Source organism: Oryctolagus cuniculus, chromosome 7 (genome assembly GCF_051225735.1).
Source record: "Oryctolagus cuniculus isolate XC-2025 breed Fujian yellow rabbit chromosome 7, ASM5122573v1, whole genome shotgun sequence".
NCBI lineage: Eukaryota > Metazoa > Chordata > Mammalia > Lagomorpha > Leporidae > Oryctolagus > Oryctolagus cuniculus.
Window position 1 is genome coordinate 59,755,590 of NC_142873.1, and position 24,408 is coordinate 59,779,997.

Genomic DNA, 24,408 nt, shown 5'->3' on the forward strand with positions numbered 1-24,408 from the left:
ACTGATTTTCAATCAATATTTAAAAAATTCAGTAACTTGATTGGAATGGACAACTGACTATTAAAACACAACTCAAAAATGAACAAAAAGAATAAAGTCTAAAAATAACTCTGTATTAATGTGTTGAATTAAGGGTAGTCATTCAATACCGCAGTTAAGATTCCACTTGGCATACCTGCATCCTGTGTTGGAGTGCCTGGCTTTAAGTCCTGGCTTTCCTTCCAATTCCAGCTTCCTGCTAAATACATATCCGTGGAGGCAGTGAGTGATGGCTCAAGTAGTTGGTTCTCTGCCACTTGTGTGGGAGACTTGAATTGAGTAGGCTCCCAGACATTTGGTGAAGTGAACTAGCAGGTGGGAGCTTTTTGTTTATATGTTAGTCTCTCTGTTTGCCAGTCAAATAATTTTTTTAAATAAAAGCATTGAATAAGGTAATGACAAATCTTGCCAAAAAGAAAACTCTAAGCCTGGTTGAATTGGAGAATCTGATTAAATCCTTAAGTTAAAAGAAATATCTCTATACAAACTTTTTTAAAAAGTAGAGTTTACAAAGCATATTGAATCTGTTAAGAACTAATTAAAAATTAAAATTTTAAAAAGCAGAACAGTTTTTTTAATGATTTTTTAAAAATTTATTTGACAGGTAGAGTTATAGACAGAGAGAGACAGAGAGAAAGGTCTTCCTTCCGTTGGTTCACCCCCCACCCCCCCAATGGCTGCTACGGCCGGCGCTGTGCCGATCCGAAGCCAGGAGCCAGGTGCTTCCTCCTGGTCTCCCATGTGGCTGCAGGCGCCCAAGCACTTGGGCCATTCTCCACTGCTTTCCCAGGCCACGGCAGAGAGCTGGACTGGCAGAGTAGCAACTGGGCCTAGAAACCAGCCCTCATATGGGATGCTGGCGCCACAGGCGGAGGATTAACCAAGTGAACCATGGCGCTGGCCCCAAAAAGCAGAACAGTTTTCAACTTGTTTTATGAAAGCAGTATAATCTCAATAACAGAATTTAACAAAAATATTAAATGAATATTAAAGATCAGTATCTTTTGTGACTGCAGAGGCAAAAATAATGAAGCTTAAAAGGAAATAGAGCTTAACAATGTACAAAAGGATGAAATATAAGGATTCTGCAAGAAGTTTTTGGGAAATGGAATTTAAAAAGTTTATTTTGGTGCAAAAAAGTTTTGAAATCCACACTTAACTTTTTCATGAAATGCATTTTCTGTGAACTTGTCGAAAAACTTCTTGTATTAAGATGAAGTGGGATTTGGGTCCAGCTTTGTGGGTTAAGCTGCTGCCTGTAGCACTGGAATCCCAAATGGGTGCTATTTGGATTCTCGGCTGTTCCACTTCAGATCCATCTCCCTGATAATGCATCTGTGAAAGCAGCAGAAAAAGGCACAAGTGTTTGGTTCCCTGCACCCATGTAGGAGACTCAGAAGAAGCTCCTGGATCCTGGCTTCAGTCTGGCCCAGTTCTGGCCATTGCAGCCATTTGGGGGAGTGAATCAGTGGATGGAAGATATCTCTCTTTCTCTCTCTGTGTGTCTCCTCTCTCTCTGTTACTCTGCCATTCAAATAAAATAAATAATCTTTAAAAAAACCAAGTGGGGCTTAACCCAACAATATGATTTACCAAATTAATGAGAAAAACCATTTTATTACATCAACAGATATAGGCAGTCATTTAATAAACAGTAATGATAAACTGCATCTCTATTAATGCTTAGAAAATGAAAATATTATATTACAAAACTGTCATATACCCAGGAACAGTTCTGATAACATACTTGCAAGTCCTTGACACTGAAAGCTACAAAACTGCTGAGAAGAAAATTTAAATATCTATATAAAGGGAAAAGTATATCACATATATGGATCAGAAGACTCAAGATTACTAAGATGTCTAACCTCTGCTTGATGATTTATGAGTTCAGTGTAACTCCTATCTTAATTCCAACACTATGCTTTTATTGGTAGCTGGTTTCAAGATATACTACAATATGACAGTAAACAAGACATTGCAATGTTGGTAGTAGATAGACCAATAGACCAGTGGAATATTAGCATCCCCAAATGAACAAATGCATACATACTCAATTGACTTTTTTAATGTGACTTGGAATTTTCATGCATTCTGATTAGTGTAAAGTTATACAACCACTTTGAAAAATTGCTTGGCAATGTTTTATAAGTATAAATACAATTATCAAATGAACCAGCAATTTTGCAGATGGATATTTATACAGGAGATATGAAAACATATGTCTACACAAAAATTTGTCCTGAAATCTTGTAGCAGCTCAATTTATAATTACTCCAAAGTGGAAAAAACAAAATCTATCAACAGGAGAATGGATAAACATCTTGTAAAAATACATAGAATAAAATATTAATGAATAAAAGGAAACTGATTGCTAATATATGCAAAATGTAGATGAAATAGAAAACCATACTTGGCATACTTGGTGAATGCAGCTAGGCAAATGATTAAATTCATGTGACGTTTTAGAAAATATGAAAATATTCATAACTACAGGAGGCAAATCAATCTTGGAGCATGGGAGGGGGGAGATTGACCACGGAGCAGGTTTTTGGAGCTACTGAATGGTTTTACTTCTTGATTTTGCTATTGCCTACATTGCTTTATGTATTTATGAAAACTTACCTAACTCCATACTTAAGAGGAACATGTTTATTGGATGTGACTTATATTTAAATAAGGTTTATATTTAAAAAATGTTTTAGAAGACATCTAAAGATACATGGCACCGGGTGAATTGTGGGACAAAACTTGAAGAAGGGAAGCCCAAATAAATGAGCCTGCCATTGGCTCTGCCTTTTCCCTGAGCCTGTGGAAAATGCCAATTTTGAAAGCAAATACTGATAGGATGAAAACCAAGCGTCACTTTCAGCAGATTAGTGCTACTATGGTTGCAAATTCTGAGATAATTTAGATTGAGGTGAGACCCTGGCAAACAAACCCAACTTACAATTGGTACTCTGACAATAATGAGTCTGAAGTAGGTATAGGTATTTCTTCCTAGAGAAGGAACAACAGATTCAGATCATATTATATCTTGAATAGTTCAATGCACTCTGGGATCTTTAGTTTCCCTAGCTTATCTTCCTAACAGAAGAATTAATAAATTCTCTCTGAATGAATATGATATCCTTGAGTTACACATTCCATCTACAGTTTTTCACACTAAATCTCACATTGGACTATTCAGAAATAAATTACATGAGTATATGGGAAAACAAGACTACCAAATATCAAAAAAAATCTTGGGCTATAAGAAACCAAAATAATGTAATTAATAGACATGGACTTTAAAATAATGAAAATTTGGGGTAAGAGTATGGCGTAGCAGCTAAAACACTTATGAAAATAGGTGCCTGCATTCCTCATCACTTTAGGTTCCTGCGAGTGCAGAATTTGTGAGGCAGTGGTGATGGCTTAAGTGATTGGATTCCTGCCACCCTCTGGATTGAGTTCCTGGTTCCAGGCTTTGGCCTCAGCCCAGTCCTGACCATTACAGACGTTTGAGGAGTGAATCAGCAAATGAGAAATCTCTCTGTAATTCTTTCTACTTCTAAAAATAAACTAAAATTCTATAATAACGTAGAACTATTTGGAAGAGAACTGGGAATTATAAAACTCAAATGGGAACTGGTGCTGCAGTATAGTGGGTTGAGCTGCTGCCTGCCATGCCAGCATCCCATGTAGGCGCACCAATTTGAGCTCTGGTTGCTCCATTTCCAATCCATCTCCCTGCTGATACCTTTGGGAAAGTAGCAGAAGTTGGCCCAAGTGCTTGGACCCCTGCACTCATGTGGGAGACTCAAGAAGCTCCTGGCTTTGGCCTGGCCCAGCCCAGGCCATTGTGACCATTTGGGGAGTGAACCAGCAGATGGAAGAGAGTCTCTCTCTCTCTCTCTCTCTCCCCTCTCCCCCTCCCTCCCTCCCCCTCTACCCCTCTACCCCCCCTCTTTCTCCCTCTCCCTCCCTCTCTCTCTTTCTGACTCTGCCTATGAAATAAACAAATAAATCTTTGAAAAACAAAAAACAAAGTGATATTGGATGAAAATGTGTAATAGCAAGAATTAAGAAATTAGTGGATCCATTTAATGACAAAGAAGACATGATAGGGAATTAGCACACTAGATTGGTCAGGGAAAAATATTTACATGGAATCATAAAGAAATGACCTTAAGAAATGTATTAGATATAGTGTAAAAGACTGATGTGTTATTGAAGTGAAGAAAGTGGTGAATGGGTGGAGCCCAACAGTACTTGAAGAGATACTAAAGAATGTCCAAGGCCAAAGAAAAACAGCAATCTCAAACTCAAAAAACTATTATAAACCCCAATCAGGGCCGGTGGGAGTCAGTAATGCCTAGGTACATCATAGCAGCATTACTGAAAATCAGTGACAAAAAGAGAATCTTCAAAGTAGCCAAAAAGATGCATTATTTTTAAATATAGAAAATGAGACTGACAACAGATTTCCTAGCCAAAACAATGAAAGTCAAAGGCAATGGATTTTCAAAAATGCCATTTAGAGCTACATCAAATGAAAATATCAACAAAAATGAAATAAAAATTATATTTTTGACCTGTATGTGCTGAAAAATTTTGATCATTATGCTCTCATAAAAAGAAAATACTAAAAGATGTTCTTTGGATAAAAGAAAAAGCATTCCAGGTGCAATATGTGATATTAAAGAACAAATGAAAACAGAATAAAGACGTAAGTGGATAACTAAATTTATGTTAACTACTTAAAGTAATAGTAGCAACAGTAATAAATTATAATAAATTCTAGTCTTTAAAATACAGTTATGTCTTGCTTAATGAAGGGGATATATTCAGAAAATGTCATTAGATGATTTCATCATTGTATGACTATCATAGAATATACTTACACAGACCTACATGGTATAGATCAGTCACTTGACAGTTCTCTTGATGTGGTAATCAGGAGATGTATAAAGCTGCTATTTGTGCATCATGGCATAATGTTACATAGTTATTTTTAAGTAGGTATACACTTTAACATAACAATAAATTTATAATATATAAACCACTAGCAATCATTTATTGTCATTTCCAGGTATAACATACCTGATTTTGTGTGCTATGTCTTTATACAATTGACAGTGCAGTAAGTTTCTCTCTTTTTAAAAAAGATCTATTTATTTGAAAGGCAGAGTTACAAAGAGAGAGATCTCTTCCATCTGATGGTTCACTGGCCAAATGGCTGCAATGGCCAGGGCTGAGCCAGGCTGAAGCCAGAAGTCAGGAACTCTAATGAGGTCTCCCACATGGGTGGCAGGGGCCCAAGTGCTTTGGTCATCTACTGCTGCTTTTCCAGGTTTATTAGCAGGAAGCTGAGTCAGAAATGGAGCAGCCAGGACTTGAACTGGTGCTTTTATGATATATTGGCATTGCAGGTGGCAGCTTAACCTGCTACACAGCAGAGCCAACACACAGTAGGTTTCTTTATGCTAGTACTGCAACAATCACATTGTAATGTGTTGTGATGACATTACTATAGCTGCCATGTCCTAATAGGAAATTTCAGTTCTTTTATGACCATATGGAAACACCATTATATATGTGGTCTATTTTTGATTGAAAGGTTGCTATGCAGTGTGTGGCTATATGTAATTAAAATGTATAAAATTGCACACAAGTCAGGAGAGAGGTCATAGAATAAGTGTTTTAAATTCTGTTAATTGCCTGGGAAATATACAGAAGATTCTGGTGTTAAGAAGTCAAACTATGTGTAACAAATTGAATATTTTTTTCTCACTCTTCCCTCAATTCAATATGTTGAAGTACTAACTTCTAACGTATTGTTTTTTGAGGTGATGACTTTGGACAATAGTTAGGTTTACAGGAATTATGAAGGTGGAAATCCATGATAAAAGTAGTACCTTTATAAGAAGTGGAAGACAGACCATTCCTTTCTGTCCATGATGTGAGAACACATCAGGGTAGCTGTCTACAGTTAAGGATGAGTCCTTAGTAGATATCAGCTTTGCCTGCAACCTAATATCTTGTCTTCCTAGTCTCCAACACTGTGAGAAGTAGATGTTTGTTGTTTGGCCAACTCAGTCTATGTTATTCACCCTATTCTGTTTTTTAACGTAAGAGAACTTTAAGCATGTTTCCGGTCTTTTAATAAGAACTGTAGTTTACTCACTTTTTTAAAGGTAAATCTTAATGTAAAGTTTCAGAAAATGTATATTAAACACATTTGAAAACACTCAAAGATTTTACTTAAGATCAACATAGTTGTAAAAGTTATTAGGGAACTGTGTCACATAGTACTAAGCAGGTAGTATGCAGATTACAAATGGGAAACAACTTTATATTGGTGATAACTTCTGGTCATCACATTAGCCAGGTGATCAAATCAGGTCTCTAATACTGAGAGTAACTGACAGATGTGCTTCCTTATGGGGTACATAGCATCACCTAGAAAACATTCTTACCCAAATTGTTTAGCCTGAAGTTATTGAACCCTTTAGACCAAATTTGATTTTATTAGAAATACTGATAATAAATAGAAACATTAAAAGTTGCAATGAGGTAACACTAAGATAAAGCAATTGGGTGGTCTATTAGAAATATCACTGCCATAGATGGTAGACTTACACTTCTGGATGAAATCTTTCCGATTATGGGAGCCCATTGTTCCTATCTCAACAACTTAATGAGAAAAGAACGTTTCCAAAAAAATTTTTTTTAAAGATTTATTTATTTGAAAGTCAGAGTTACACAGAGGAGATGCAGAGAGGGAGAGAGACAGAGACAGAGACAGAGAGAGAGAGGTCCTCCCTTTTCTGGTTCACTCCCTAATTGGCTGCAATGGCTAGAACTGTGCCAATCCGAAGCCAGGAGCTAGGAGCCTCCCCCAGATCTTCCCACACCAGTGCAGGGGCCCAAGGACCTGGGCCATCTTCCACTACTTTCCCAGGCCACAGTAGAGAGCTGGATAGGAACTGGAGCAGCCAGGACTTGAACTGGTGCCCATATGGGATGCCTTCACTGAAGGCAGCAGCTTTACCTGCTACACCACAACGCCAGCCCCCAAAATTTTGTTTTTAAAGATATCAGAGAACTGTGAATGAAGTGAATAGCAAAACAATTGCAATTCCAGGGAGTGAGAGAGAAGAGAACAATAAGTAAGTTATAAATTGTATGCTGTTCTGAATAGTGTTAGAGAATCTCCTGCAGGGTATCCATCTGTGTATGCTCCCTGCTAGTCATTCAGGAGCTTTCTTGGTTTTCAGATTGATCGTTGTGTTGCCAATGTACTAGTGTTTAAATAATTCACACTTTGCTAAGTAATGTCCCCAAAGAATAAGAGCAGTGATGGTAGCAATTCAGACAAGCCAAAGAGAAGCCATAATGTGCATCCTTAAGTGAAAAAATGAAAGTTCTTAATAAAGAAACAAATGTATGCTGAGTTTGCTAAGATCCACAATAAGAACAAATGTTGTATTCATGAAATTGTGAACAAAAAGAAAACTGCTAATTTTGCTGGCACACCAGACTGTAAGAATTAAAGCAATTGTGTATGAGAAGGGCTTAAGATGAAAGCAGCATTATATGGGTGTGTGTGTGTATGTGTAGGAAGAAACATAGCGCAACAGGATTCAGTGATGTCTGTAGTTTCAAATATCCACTGGAAGTCAGAGAAGAAGTGGCTACTGGAACTAAAAGGTGATTGCTTGCCTTTATTTGTACTCTTATTCTTAGTTATTCTAATTCCTTTAAACTTTATATTTTGAAATAATTATATTCTACATGAAGTAGCAAAATATTTCAGAATTCAAGGTATCTTTCCCACTGTTTGTTCCAGTCATAATGTCATATGTATCTGTAGCAAAAAATCAGAAAATTACCAGTGGTATAATATTGTTCTCTACATTATACTTCTTAATAGATTATTATCACTTTTACATGCATTTATCTGTGCATGTTAATTCTGGTATCCCATGTATAAATTATATAAAAACCACCACAATTGTGATACAGAATTCTTTCATAATCACAAAGAATTCCCTCATGCCAGCCTTTTATATTCACACCCTGATCTCTATTCCTTTGAAAACACTAATTTTTTCTTCCCCATATTTTATCATTTCAAGAATGAAATATAAATGTAATTATATAATATATAATCTGAGATTTATTTTTATACAAAATGCCTTTTGAACTATTCATATTTTTCATATATCAAGTTATTATATTCTATCATATTACTGTATTGACTTTATTTAATCACTCATCCATTGAAGGATATCTGAGTTGTTTTCCATTTTATGTTATTATAAATCAAATTGCTATTTCAAATAAAATATTGATATATGTTTTTGTGTGAATGTACATTTTCATTTCACAGGGATCAATGTCCAATACTGAAATTGCTTAATTGTATGGTAAGTGTGTATTTAGTTGTGTTAGAAATTGCCAAACTGGTTTCCAGAGTAGCTGTACTATTTTACATGTCCACAAGCAATATTTCAGAGATCAAGTTTCTCTCCAGCCTCAAAATAATTTGTTGTTGTCACTGATTTTAATTTTAGGTGTTCTAAGTAGCTGTGTAGTGGCACTCATTTTAACTTTAGCTAGCATTTTTTCTAATGGTGTAAAGTGTTAGACATCTTCTCACATTCCTGGTTTCCATTTATATCTTCTCTTTGGTGATAGGTGTTCCTGTCTTCTACCCATTTTCCAGCTGGAATACATTATTTCTGATGAATTTTGAGTATATAAACACTTAAATACCTTTGTCAGAAGTGTGATTTACAAATATTTTATTCGTGTTTGTAACTTTTATTTTCATCCTCTGATATAAATTGTATTTGAAAAGCAAAAGCTTTTAATTTTATAAAAGTCTGTTTTCTTGATTCTTTGTCATTTATGAATAGTGCCTTTGATTCCTAAGAATGTCTCAATGTCATCTCCTTTACTCACTCCTAATTCCCAAAGATTTTCTCAAATGTTTTCTTCTATAATTTTATAGATCACATTTTATGTGTTTTTTAAGATTTATTTATTTATTTGAAGAGAGGGAGGGAGGGAAAGAGGGAGGAAGGGAAGGGGAGAGAGAGTGAGAGAGAGAGAGAGAGAGAGATATTGAGATTGAGATTGAGAGAGAGATTGATTCTGCCTGCTGGTTCACTCTCCAAATGGCTGCAGTGGCAGGAGTTGGGCTGATCCGAAGCCAGGAACCAGGAGCCTCCTCCAGGTCTCCACTTGGGTGCAGGGGGCCAAGCACTCAGGCCACCTTCCACTGTTTCCTAGGTGTACCAGCAAGAAGCTGGATTGGAGATGGAACAGCCCAGACTCGAACGAGTGCCCATATGGAATACCAGAGCCACAGGCGGCAGTTTTACCTGCTGCTTTACCTGCTATGCCACAGCATCAGCCCCACATTTGCTATTTTAAAATGATTCTTATTTGTGGTATTTAGGAAGTATCTAAGTATATGTTTCCTCATATGAGCATCTAATTGTCCCAGCACCATTTGTTATAAATACAGTACTTTTTATATTGAATTACTTGGACATTGTTAAAAATCAATTATTCTTATATCATTGGTCTGTTTTTGAACTTATTAATTTGTTCAATTGATCTATTTATGTTGAAACCAATGTAAGTTGTGGTTGTTGTTCAGAACTGTGTATACTTTATGAAAGCAGGCTGATTGCTCCTAATTTTTCTTAATTCTTTTAGCTATTAAAATTTGTTCAACTTCCTATTATAAAATTTGAAATAATGTTGCTTGAGTAATGATGGGAAATATTCATTATGTTGAAAATTTCAGTCCATGAATTTGTTTCCAGATATCTAACTTTGATTTGTTTTATTAGTATTTTGTAAGGTTTGTCATATAGGTCCAGTATTTTTTTTCAGATTTACACAAAAGAATTGCCTTTTTTGAGTAGTTATAAATGGCATTGCATTTTTAATTTAATTTCACACATCTTTGTACTAGTATAAAAACATGGTTGATATTTATATGTTCATCTTGAATCCATTGATCATATTCCCTAGCTTTAATTGAGGAGTGTTCTTTTTGTAGATTTCTTGGAATTTCAGTTTATAAAAACAATTATATCACCACAAATAGTGACAGTTTATTTCTTCTTTTCCAGCATGTTATACTTTTATTTAGTTTCTTGTATTATTGTGTATGCTAGGAATTTCAGTATTTAATTTCATAAGAATTGAGAGGGTAAGATTTTGGCTTTTTGTGATTCCATGGAGGTAGTGTTGAGACTTTCATATAAAGTATAATGTTACTTGTAGGGCTATTTTTTTTAAAGATTTATTTATTTACTCGAAAGAGTTATACACAGAGAAGGAGAGGCAGAGAGAGAGAGAGAGACAGAGAGAAAGAGAGAGAGAGGTCTTCCATCCACTGGTTCACTCCCCAGATGGCCGCAACAGCTGGAGCTGCGCCTATCTGAAGCCAGAGCCAGGAGCTTCTTCTGGATCTCCTATGTGGGTGCAGGGGCCCAAGGACTTGGGCCATCTTCTACTGCTTTCCCAGGCCATAGCAGAGAGCTGGATCGGAAGTGGAACAGCCGGGACTTGAACTGGTGCCCATAAGGGATGCCAGCACTGCAGGCGGTGGCTTTATCACATCGCCACGGTGCTGGTCCCAGGGCTATTTTTTTTAAACAATTTTTTTTTTATTTGAAAGGTGGGGGAAGGGGGAGAGAGAGAGAGAGAGTGAGTTATAGTTCTTCTATTTGTTGGTTCACTCCCAAAAGGCTGAAACAGAAAGGTCTGGGCCAGGCCAAAGCAGGGAGCCAGGAACTCCATCTTCATCTGCCATATGTGGTAGGGACCCAAATACTTGGGCTATGTTCCACTCTCTTCTTAGGCACATTAACAAGGGGCTGAATCAGGAGTGGAGTAGTTGGTACTCAAACTGGCACCCCAATATGGGATGCCCGTGTCACAAGTGATGGCTTAAGCAGTGATGGCCCTAGTTCTAGGATTATTATTTGAGGGTAATTCAATAAGTTCTTGGAAGATGGAATTAAAAGATAATTTTATTTTGATGCAAAATTTTAAATCTATACAGTTTTTTCACAATATGCATTGTTCATGAAATTTTTGAAGATGTATCATAAATGCTCTTGAGGATATACAACTCCATTCATAAGTTATTCATAAGTTATTCATAAGAATAAACTGTACTCAGCTTTGGTGCATAATTGATTTTATATATTGATATAAATATTCTGTTTCCCAATTCTTGTGAAAAGTGTTCAATATTTAATTCATGAGGGATATTAGTCTGAAGCTCTGGGACTTGTTTTGTGTTGCCTTTGATTTTGGTGTCAGCATAATGCTATATAAAATGGGGATCACCGAATACACTGTGTTTCCTAGGTTAAAGAATTAAATTTTTCATATTTATCCTTTATAGTCCTTTTTATTTCTTCCTGCTTTTCTATACTTCTATTTGTGATAATTTTTTAGAAATCTGAAAAACATTATTTCTAGTGATATGAGTCTGCCTAAACATATTGTCTTAACTTACTTCATACATTTACAATTTAACTTTATTTTAATGTTTTTTCTTGGCTGTAGAATTGTGCAATGATAGTTTATTTTTTTCTCTCAGCAGTGAAAGTATGTACTTCTGTTTTCTCCTAGCTTACAATTTTTATTCAAAGTTAACAGTGATTCTTACTGTTTTTCCATTAGAGGTAGCATGATTTCTGTCTGTCTTTTAAATATCATGTCTTGGTTTCAGAAGTTTTACTTTATTGTGCCAATATGTGGTTTTATTACTTTTTCCTGTTGGTATTTTTCTGATATTCTTGCTAATAAATATATGTCAGTAAGTTTAGTTATTTTGGTACATTTTCACTTCAATTATTGCTTTTCCATGTCTTAGGACTCCATTCACACTTCTTTGGATCATTTAATTGCATATACCACTTATACTCTGTTTTGTTCATTCCATCTTTTTAATTTTGTATTTAGTTTGGATATTTTCTGTTGATCTGTCTTGAAGTTCACTACTCTCATGTTGTAACGTATGTAGTGTGCTATTAAATCCATCCAAATTTTAATTTTAGCTATTTTTTCTTTTATTCCAGTTCTTAGTCAAAATTTCCCATTTTTGTCCATGATATTCATCTGTTCTTCGATTTCCTTTACCATATTTATACTTGTAGTCCTTATTATTTCCCACATCTGGATCATCTATTCATCTGCTTATATTGCCTGTTTTTTTCTCTTAATTATCAATAATATTGTCTGTCTTCTCAGCATGCCTTGTGAAAAATTTGAATTTTTATTTTTCATTTTTTATTTAAGGTATACAAATTTCATATATTTCATATATTCAGATTCAGGAACACAGTTATACTTCCCACCCTACCCTGCCTCCCACCAGTGCTCCCACTCTTCTTCCTCCTCCCTCTCATATTCCCACTCTTAATTTTTATAGTATATAAGGAATCAAAAGATGAAATTTATGCATTTCCATTTACTCACAGCTTTAGTGATGTATATTTGTGCACTGTAAAAACCACCCCCTTATGCAATTCAATAGTTTTGATTATGTAAATGTATTTCATTGCAGTGGTTTTTACTATATTAATATATATAGCAGCCAACATCCAGAGTTTCAGAATATTGTAATCACCCTAATAAAAAACTGTATCCTTTAGCTGTCATCCCCCTCCCCCGGGCTTATACAACCACCAGATTACATTTTTTCCCTTAGAGATTTTCCTGTTCTAGACTTCCATATAAGTTTAATTATTTAGTATATGATCTTTTGTGACTGGTTTCTTTCACGTAGCATAATGTTTCAGGGTTTTTCTATGTGGTTGCATGGATCAGTACATCATGTATTTTCATGGCCTAATAATATTTCACTGTGTGGATATACCACTTTTCTTAAAACCCATTCATCCATCATGAACATTTGTGTTGTATCCTCCTTTTCTATATTGTAAGTAATATTACTATAAGCATTCATATACAATTTTCTATGTAAAATGTATGTTCATTTCTCATGGATGTTTACTTAGGAATAGAACTAATGATATGAGGCATATGGAAATGCTATGTTAATATTTGAAGAAGTGAAGAATGTTTTTTAAGGCAGCTGGACCATTTTACATTCTGCAGTATATGAGTGTTATCTCCACACACTCACCACACTTGTTTAATCAACATTTTAAAAATAACAAGCTTTATTTTTTATTTATTTTTTATGGGATAGAGCACACTTTATTGGGAAGCAGAGTGAGCAGTGACCAAAGGACCCCTTACCCTTGAAAGGATACACAGGATGTTTGCTAATAAAAATCAACTGGAGTATGAATTCCTCATGGCATCTTCCTAATCCACACCTCCACTAGAGGTAGGGAAAACTCCAGCCATTATCCTGAAGGCAGCTGTGGTCCACTAGAGATAGAGCCCCTCAATGGGACTTTTTTTTTTTTTTATAAAGAACATTGTTTTTAGAGTTTATGAAGTCTTAATTCATTATTTTCTTTCTGCATTCTCTCAAGGCCATCAGACTAGCTTCTGTACAGGTTGCCTTGATGTCAGCACTAGAGAGGTTGTGATAAAGTTGTTCAGTGTTTCAGCTTTACAGATGTGTCCCAAGGGACTAGTACCTGTTTCATCTTTTTGGAAGCACCAATATACTTGGCACATTCTAGATGCCTGGATACTACCAAGAACAAAGATGGTTACATGAAGATTTTAGAGGCCCTCAGAATTTCTGGCTGGGACGATTGATGAAGACTCCCCTCCTGTAAAAGGTTAATCTGTCAGGAACAGAAGTAGCTTTTTTGGGGTCTAAGAATCAGATACCAACACAAAGAATCAAGGAAAGCAAACAGAGAAATAGGTTCAAACAGAGGAACATATTGCTTTCAGCAGAGGCAGCCTTAATGAAGTGGAGATTACTGATGCACCTAAGATTTTAAAATAAGCATCATAACACTGCTTAATAAAATCAGGGGATTTATATGATCAAAATGAGAATTTCAGCTAAGAACTAGAAAATACAAGTATCAAACATATATCATGGAATTGGAAAATCCATTAACTGAACTGAAAATTTTAATAGATGAGTTCAACAGCAGTGTAGATCAAGCTGAAGAAAGGATCAATAAACCTGAAGTCAAGTCACTGGAAATTATCCAGTGAGAGTATGTATGTATTGAAATGTAGCATGATCACCCATAAATTTGTAAAATTGCTAATTTAAAAATTTTTTAAAGAATGAAAAAAGTCCAAGGGACATGCAGAATACCATCAAACAGACCTACATACTCTTAGGAATTTCAGAAATAAGAGGCAATGAGGTAGAAAGATTACTCAAACACTGCAAGAACATTCTCCAAATCTGGGAAGTAAAATGGACATGCAGATTCAGTACGCTCAATGGATTCTAAATACTTGGTTCCAAAGAAATCTGCACTGATATACATTATAATTGAATTGCAAAATGTCCAAGAGAAAATTTTGAAAGCAACAATAGGAAAGCAACTTGTTATGCACAAAGAAACAGCCAACTCATATTTGATCAAGGATCCAAAACCAATCCCTGGAGTAAGGACAGTCTATTCAATAAATGGTGCTGGGAAAATTGGATTTCCACATGCAGAATCATGAAGCAAGACCCCTACCTTTCACCTTACACAAAAATTCACTCAACATGGATTAAAGACTTAAATCTATGACCTGACACCATCAAATTATTAGAGAGCATTGGAAAAACCCTGCAAGATATAGGTACTGGCAATGACTTCTTGGAAAACACCCCAGAAGCACAGGCATTCAAAGCCAAAATTAACATTTGGGATTGCATCAAATTGAGAAGTTTCTGTACTGCAAAAGAAACAGGAAAGTGAAGAGGCAACCGACAGAATGGGAAAAAATATTTGCAAACTATGCAACAGATAAAGGGTTGATAATCAGAATCTACAAAGAAATCAAGAAACTCCACAACATCAAAACAAACAACCCAATTAAGAGATGGGCCAAGGACCTCAATAGACATTTTTTAAAAGAGGAAATACAAATGGCCAACGGACACATGAAAAAATGTTCAAGATCACTAGCAGTCAAGGAAATGCAAATCAAAACCACAATGAGGTTTCACCTCACCCCAGTTAGAATGGCTCACATTCAGAAATCTACCAACAATAGATGCTGGCGAGGATGTGGGGAAAAAGGGACACTAACCCACTGTTGGTGGGAATGCAAACTGGTCAAGCCACTATGGAAGTCAGTCTGGAGATTCCTCAGAAACCTGAATATAGCCCTACCATTCAACCCAGCCATCCCACTCCTTGGAATTTACCCAAAGGAAATGAAATTGGCAAACAAAAAAGCAGTCTGCACCTCAATGTTTATTGCAGCTCAATTCACAATAGCTAAGACCTGGAATCAACCCAAATGCCCATCAACAGTAGACTGGATAAAGAAATTATGGGACATGTACTCTGTCGAATACTATACAGCAGTCAAAAACAACGAAACCCAGTCATTTGCAACAAGATGGAGGAATTTGGAAAACATCATGCTGAGTGAAATAAGCCAGTCCCAAAGGGGCAAATATCATAAGTTCTCCCTGATCGGCGACAATTAACTGAGCACCAAAGGGGAAACCTCTTGAAGTGAAATGGACACTATGAGAAACAGTGACTTGATCAGCTCTTGTGCTGACGGTTGATGTACATTTTAGTATTTTTTTTGTTCTAGTACCATTGGTTGAACTCTGTAATTAATACACAATTATTCTTAGGTGTTTAAATTTTAACTGAAAAATGATCCCTGTTAGGAATTTGGAAAACATTATGCTGAGTGAAATAAGCCAATCCCAAAGGGACAAATACCACTTGTTCTCCCTGATAGGTGACAACTAACTGAGCACCAAAAAGGAAACCTGTTAAAGTGAAATGAACACTATGAGCAACAGTGACTTGATCAGCCCTCACCCTGACTGTTGATGAGCAACTTAATATGTTATCCCTCTTAGTATTTTGTTTGTTTGTTCTACTTAATACTTTTGGTTGAATACTGTAATCAATAAGCAATTCTTCTTAAGTGCTGAAACTTAACTGAAAAGTGATCGTTGTTAAATATAAGAGTGGGAATAAGAGAGGGAAGAGATGTGCAATTTGGGACATGCTCAAGCTGACTTACCTCAAACGGTAGAGTTAGAAACATACTAGGGGATTCCAATTCAATCCCATCAAGGTGGCATGTACCAATGCCATCTCACTAGTCCTGGTGATCAATTTCTGTTCACAATTGATCATAAATATAGGACTAAGAACCAAAGGGATCACATAAACAAAAATAGTGTCTGCAAATACTAGCTAATAGAATAAAAAAGGGAGAGAACGATCCAACATGGGAAGTGAGATACACAGCAGACCCATAGAATGGCAGATGTCCTAAACAGCACTTTGGCCTCAGAATCAGCTGTTAAGGCATGAAGATCTGGCTGAAAAGCCCATGAGAGTATTTCAGGCATGGAAAGCCAAGACACTGGGGAAAAAAAAAAAAAAAAACCTAAATGAAAGATCTCCGCGAGTGAGATCCCAGTGGAAAGAACGGGTCATCAAAGGAGGTACCTTTCTCTGAAGGGAGGAGAGAACTTCCACTTTGACCATGGCCTTGTCTAAATATGATCAGAGTCGGTGAACTCAGGGGGCTTCCATAGCCTTGGCAGCTCATGACAAGAGCCTAGGGTGATTACTGACGCCATAAACAAGAGTGTCAATTTGTTAAGTCAACAACAGGAGTCACTGTGCACTTACTCCTCATGTAGGATCTTTGTCCTTAGTGTGCTGTACATTGTGATTTAATGCTATAACTAGTACTCAAACAGTATTTTTCACTTTATGTTTCTGTGTGGGAGCAAACTGTTGAAATCTTTACTTAATGTATACTAAACTGATCTTCTGTATATAAAGAGAATCAAAAATGAATCTTGATGTGAATGGAAGGGGAGAGGGAGTGGCAAAGGGGACAGTTGTGGGTGGGAGGGACGTTATGGCGGGGAGGCCATTGTAATACATAAGTGTACTTTGGAAATTTATATTCATTAAATAAAAGTTAAAAAAAAAAGAAACTTCCACTGGACCATCAATAGACTGCTCAGCAGATATTTTAGGCCAGAAGAGGGTAAGATTACATATTTAAAGTGATGAGAAAAAAATATGAAACCTGTCAGCTAAGAACACTGTACCTGGAAAAATTATCCTTCTGAAATGAAGGGAAAGAAAGACTTTAAAACCATGGAAGTTCATCATCACCTGATCCACCTTAAAGATATACAAAAAAGAAATTCTTCAAATTGAAATGAGGTGATATTGAACAGCAATGCAAAAATGTGAAAATACAAAGCATTATTAAAAATGCAATTAGATAAATGCAGAGTACTCTCATATTGTAATTGTGGTAAGTAAACCACATTAAAGTTTAATGTAAAAACTAAAGATAAAATTATGAAAATGTAAAAGTATGCTAATGGATAAAATATGAAAACAATAATATCACTAACAGGCTTATAATTCTTTTTGGAACTATTTTTTGTATATTTATTTGAGAGGTAGAATTATAGACAGAGAGAGGGGGAAACAGAGACAGGTCTTTCATTCACTGGTTCACTCCCCAAATGGCTGCAATGGATGAAAGAGCTGAGCCAATCTGAAGCCAGGAGCCAGGAGATTCTTCTGGGTTTCCATGCAGGTACAGGGACTCAAACACTTGGGCCATGTTCTGCTGCTTTCCCAGGCAATTAGCAGGGAGTTGGGTCAGAAGAGGAGTAACTAGGACACAAACTGATGCCCATATGGGATTCTGGCACTGCATGGAGAGGCTTAACCTATTACACCACAGTGCTGGTCTCCAGACTTACAATGCTTAAGTTTTTTTATGTGAACCCAAGTAGATCCACAAAGGTAATACATGTAGAAGTTGCAAAAAGATAAAAGACTCAAGGAATATCAATACAAAATAATGGAAGAAAGAGAAGAAAAAAGAGATAAAAGGACAAGACAGAAAACAAAATGTCACTAAGCTCCTTTCCTATCAATAATTACTTTAAATGTAAATGGATTATATTTCCCAATGGAAAGATGAAGAATAGCTAAATGTATAAAGGAAAACAAAAGAAAGCAGCAAAAAAACATCAAGAAAAAATATCCAATATATGAAGTTTTCAAAAGATGTGTGGACATGTGTATTATGAGTAGACTGTGTATGAATTTCAAAATGTTTTGCACCAAAATAAAAATGTTCTATTTTGATGAACTTTTTGAAGTACCCTTCCATATGATACTTTAAGAGAAACACATTAAGAACACACATAGGGCATAAATGATGGAAAAAGATGTTTCCAGCAACTGATAAAAAAAGATAGGAACACCTATACCACCATCAGACACCAGAGACTTCAAATGAAAAACTACCATTAGAAACAAACAGTAGGGGTTGGTTTTACTGCATAGAGGTTAAGTCTCTTGCCTGTGAAGACAGCACCCCATATGGGCACTGGTTTGTGTCCTGGTTTCTCTACTTCTGATCCAGTTCCCAGCTCATGGCCTGTGAAAAGCAGCAGAAGATGGTCCACATGCTTGGGCCTCTGTACCCACCTGGGAGACTCAGTTGAAGTTCCTTGCTCCTGGGTTTGGCTTGGCCCAGCCCTAGCTGCTGCAACCATCTGAGGAGTGAACTAGTAGATGGAATGTCTCTCTCTCTCTCTCTCTGTCTCTCTCTCTCTCTAACTCTGACTTTCAAATAAATTTTTAAAAAAGAAAAAAATAGTGATAAAATGATAAATTCACCAGGAGTATATAACAATTGTATATGGACCCAACAATGGAGGACCTAAGTGTACAAAGAAAACATTGACAGAATTAAGGTAAGAAATAGGTAGAGGAGGAAATTTGATACCTCCTTTAGATATTAAATATAACACCTGGAGAGAAAATCAATAAAGAAATTGTAGACTTGAATAATATTATAAGCCAAATGGACCTAACAGACCTGTACAGAGCATTCTTATCATCAGTTTCAGAATACACATTCTTCTCAAATATACATGTAACATTCTCTAGGACAGATCATATGTTAGGCCATCAAACAGTTCTTGACAAATTTAGGAACACCAGAGTCTTACCTAGTATACAACCTGGTCAGAATAATGTGCAACTAGAAACCTAACATTGGAGGGAAAGCTAGAAAAAAAAAGTGTTGTAAAAGTTTTAAGCAGCAGACTTTAACTTTCAGTTGGTCAAAGATGAAATCAAAAGGTAAATTGAAAAATAGCTTGAAACAAAACAGACATAGCACAACTTAAGGGATGTCACAAAAGCAATACTACAAGTTGAGGTGCATACCAGTAAATTTCCTATATTAAACAAATATAATAAAAATATTAAATAACAACTTCACACCTCAGTAAACTATAAGAGAAACAAACAGCCCCAAATTAGGTGAAGAATGGATGAAAATCATGATTATAACAAAAATAAATAGATAACAGGGAAATAAAAAGAGAATTGAGTTGGCATTTTGAAAAGGCAGACAAAATTGATGAACTTTTAGCTAGTATGATCAACCAAAAAAAAAAAAAAGACTCCAAATAATGAAGTCAGAAATGAAAGAAGAGACATTCTAACTAATGTCATAAAAATTAGAAAGTACCGTTAAGAGACTACTATGAATAATTAAATGCTAACAAGTTAGATATTCTAGATAAAAAGAGAATGAATTCCTAGAAACATCCAACCTGCCATGACTGAATCATGAAGAATCAGAATATATGAATACCTGGAAGTAGTAAAGATATTGAATCGGGAATCAACAATCTCTCAATGAAGAAAAGCTTCAGACCAGTTGGCTTCAATGGAGAATTCCACCAAACATTGAAAGAAGAACTAATGTTAACTCTTTTCAATCTCTGCTAAAAAAGAAAGGAAGAAAGGAGAGGAAAGGAAAGGAATGGAAAGAAAAGAAGAAGAAGAAAAAAAGAAAAGGTTGAATAGGAAAGAACACATGCAGACTCATTATCCTGCTACCAAGTCTATACAGGATACCACAGAAAAGGAAACTAGAGACCCATATCCCCGAAAAACATGAAAAATTCCTCAAGAAAATACTCAAACCAAATTCAACAGCACATTAAAACACAAATACTCCATGTCCACATGGAATTTATTTCTCCAGTGCCAAGATGCTTCAACATGTGGACATCCACTAACATGATATTACATGTTAGTATAAAGGGTAAAATAGAAATGATCATTTCAAAATATGTGGGAAAACATTTTGCAAAAATTTATTATCTTTTCATGATATAGACAACTCAAGAAATTAGCAACTGAAAGAAATTACCTCAATAAAATTGAGGCCGTATATGAAAATTCCATAGCTAATATACTGAATGCCAAAATTGAACACCTTCCCTCCAAGATCAGTAACAAGGCAGGAATGACCATTTCAGCCCCTTCTATGTAATACTGTACTAGAAGTCCTAATCAGAGCAATTAGGAAAGTAAAAGAAATACAAATCATCTAAAGTAGAATAAAAGAAAGTATGTCTGCTGGCAGATGATATGATCTTATGTATAGAAAACCTTAAAGACTACAAAAATACTATTAGAACTAATCAATGAATTAGTTAAGTTGAAGGACACAAAGTCAACCTACAAAAGTCAGTTGCATTTATATATACTATGAAATATTGAAAAAGAAAACCCAATAACCAATATCATTGAAATGACTATTTAAAAATAAACTAAGGAGGGGAAATATTTGTACACTGAAAACTACAAAACATTGATGAAAGAAATAAGATGCAAATAAATTGGAAGACTGATACTTTTCTGTGGTTAAATATGGTTTTTCCCTTGAAAACATTTTGAAGTTTAATAACCAGTGTAAAGGCTGGCACTGTGGCTCACTTGGCTAATCCTCTGCCTGTGGTTCTGGCACCCCAGGTTCTAGTCCTGGTTGGGGTGCCGGGTACTAGTCCCAGTTGCCCCTCTTCTGGTCCAGCTCTCTGCTGTGGCCCAGGAGGGCAGCAGAGGATGGCCCAGGTGCTTGGGTCCCTGCATCCGCATGGGAGACTGGGAGGAAGCACCTGGCTTCTGGCATCGGATCAGCACAGCGCTGGCTGTAGCGGCCATTAGGGGAGTGACCCAGTGGAAGGAGGACCTTTCTGTCTCTCACTGTCTATAACTCTCTCTCACTAACTCTGCCTGTCAAAAAAAAAAATAAAAATAACCGGTGTAAAGAGATTGAGATGTGGTGGGGTTTTTAAGGAGTGATTGGGTCATGAAGAGATATTAATCCCTTTCTGATGGGGTTGAATTGCTGATAGAGCAGAGCCACAACTTATGTTTTGTCTCTTCTGCATGCTCCCTCTTGTCCTTTTACCATATAACCCTCACCAAAAGCAGATCAGATATCATTGCTATGCTCTGGTGTTGCAGTTGATTTCTCAATAGTGTTGCAGTGGATTCGTTTCTGAGAGGAGGAGCGTGGTGGGGGCAAGAGGCGTGGAGTCACCACACAGACCCCGGGAGTCGAGTGAAAGCAGGCCTGAGGCGAGCAGCCCGCAGACTCGTTTATTACAGTTGGAATAACATCTTATATAGCCAAGACCAGCCAATCTGGTCAAGGGGCGGTCTATGCCTCCAACCAATCACAGACTGTTGCCAGGCAGGCTCCGTTTGCCATGTGGGTTTCAAAGCCATTCCTGAGTAACTGACACTCGCTTGCCAGTGGCCACCTTGGCATGGCCTTCTCATTCCACCACACTCTGGGACTTCCATGACTCCATGATGGTTACCTGAATATACCTCTTTTCCTTAAAAATTAATCAATCCCAGATATTTTCTCATAGAAACAAATAATGACTAAGAATATTATTAAAATGTTCTTACTACCCAAAGCAACCCACAGATTTTATGAGATTCCTATCAAAATCTCATAGCAGTTTTCACAGTAATGGAAAAAATTCAAAATTAATATGGAATCACAAAGAAGACAACTAGTCAAAAAATCTTGAGAAATAATAGCAAAGTTGGTAGAATCAAACTCTAATTTAAAAATCTATAGCAAGCAGCATGCCACTGGTATAAAGATGGACATAGAGATCAATGGAACAGAATAGAGAGCTAAAAATAATGGTTATGGCCGGCACCACAGCTCACTAGGCTAATCCTCCGCCTTTCAGTGCCGGCACACCGGGTTCTATTCCCGGTCAGGGCGCTGGATTCTGTCCCGGTTGCCCCTCTTCCAGGCCAGCTCTCTGCTGTGGCCAGGGAGTGCAGTGCAGGATGGCCCAAGTACTTGGGCCCTGCACCCCATGGGAGACCAGGATAAGTACCTGGCTCCTGTCATCGGATCAGCATGGTGCGCCGGCTGCGGCAGCGGCCAATGGAGGGTGAACCAACGGCAAAGGAAGACCTTTCTCTCTGTCTCTCACTGTCCACTCTGCCTGTCCAAAAAAAAAAATAAATAATGGTCATGTGGAAAAAGGTCAACTGACCTTTGACAAGGATGCCAAGAATACTCACCAGAGAAAGGATTATATCTTCAATGGATATTGTTGGGGAAACTGGAAATCCATTTTCCTGATAACTTGGTTAAAATGAGCAAAATACTGCTGTAGGAATTTCTTCTAAGATTTATTTTTTCTATACAAATGTCCAACAGGTATATGAAAAGATGCTCAATCACCAGGGAAATGTAAATCAAAAGCATAGTGAAATGTCACCTGACAGCTATAATGATGGCTATTATTTTAAAAAAAATTGCAAGAGGGTGTTTGTGAGACTTTCACAAGCCTGAAAGATAGAGTGGGAACTTCCACCTTCTTCTATGGCTTTCCCAAGTGATAAATCCAGGCTTGCAAATCTACCTGGAAGGAGATTGTATAATCTAAGCAAGCCTGAATTGTGGAGTGGGCATTCATTACTTTCCTCCCTGATTTGTGTTGGCAAAAAGTTGAGGTCTTTGACCCTCCCGGGAAGTTGTTTCTGTAGTGTATCAAGCCTATCAATCTGAGGTTCTGTATTCTAAATTACATAAACTGGGGCTGACAAGTTTCTGTGTTCCTGAGTCTCCTACTCCACTGAGAACAGATAAGTGGTTTTCACACTTTCAAAATTCAATAGGCTCTCTCCCAAAATTCAAGGTGGGCAGTCTGAAAGAAAGTACGGGTGTCTGTCATGAGTCTTCTTGAATGAGAGCACAAATATGAGATGCATTCTAACTTGGAGCTTCTCTGCAAGGAATGAGATATCTGGGACACACGTGTAACACTCAACTCCTCCAGTTACATCCTGAGGGACTTGATGCTATCTCACCCATCACAAGGCAGTAGCACAGCTTGTCACACTCTAATCTCTGAAAGGCCCATAAGAACAGTGACAATTGATGACACAGTCTGACAGGAAGGACCATCTGCTGTGTAGAAACCAACAAAGTCAATGAAGAATCAGGAAAATAATTTCCAATCACAAGAATAAGATAAATTTGCAGAAACTGTTGCTAATGGAGATATGTGATTTACCCGGAAGTGTATTTTAAAGAATGATCATAAAGATATGTACTGAAATAAGGAGAACAATGCATGAACAAGCTGAGAATTTCTTTTTTTTTTTAATCTTTTATTTAATGAATATAAATTTCCAAAGTACGACTCATGTGTTACAATGGCTTCCCCCCCCATACCGTCCCTCCCACCCACAACCCTCCCCTTTCCCACTCCCTCTCCCCTTCCATTCACATCAAGATTCATTTTCGATTATCTTAATATACAGAAGATCAGCTTAGTATACCTTAAGTAAGTATTTCAACAGTTTGCTCCCACACAGAAACATAAAGTGAAAAATAATAGATGATTTTTTTTTAAATGATGATGAAATCAGATCAGACCTATTGTCATGTTTAATCCCAGTGAGAGTCAAGTTGGGAATTGATAATTTCTTTCTTTCTTTCTTTCTTTTTTTTTTTTTTTTTACAGAAGATCAGTTTAGTGTACATTAAGTAAAGATTTCAGTCGTTTGCACCCCCATAGAAACACAAAGTGAAATATACTGTTTGAGTACTCGTTATAGCATTAAGCCTCAGTGTACAGCACGTTAAGGACAGAGATCCTACATGAGGAGTAAGTGCACAGTGACTCCTGTTGTTGACTTTACCAATTGACACTCCTGTTTATGGCATCAGTAATCTCCCTATGCACCAGTTATGAGTTTCCAAGGCTATGGAAGCCCCTTGAGTTCTCCGACTCTTATCTTGTTTAGACACGGTCATAGTCAAAGTGGAGGTTCTCTCCTCCCTTCAGAGAAAGGCACCTCCCTCTTTGAA

At 36.7% G+C, this 24,408-nt stretch overlaps 1 protein-coding gene across 26 annotated transcripts in view; it reads left to right on the plus strand.

Annotated features, from left to right (window-relative positions):
- Positions 1–11,887, plus strand: part of DRAM2 (DNA damage regulated autophagy modulator 2) — a 41,234-nt gene extending 29,347 nt beyond the window's left edge. For all 26 annotated transcript variants that reach the window (XM_089300171.1, XM_089300168.1, XM_089300166.1 and 23 more), the window contains one exon: positions 9,322–11,887. In XM_089300171.1, coding sequence (XP_089156297.1) covers positions 9,322–9,465 — 144 coding nt within the window. In that variant the 3' untranslated portion in view covers positions 9,466–11,887. The remainder of the gene's footprint in view (positions 1–9,321) is intronic.
- The last annotated feature ends 12,521 nt before the right edge of the window (positions 11,888–24,408 follow it).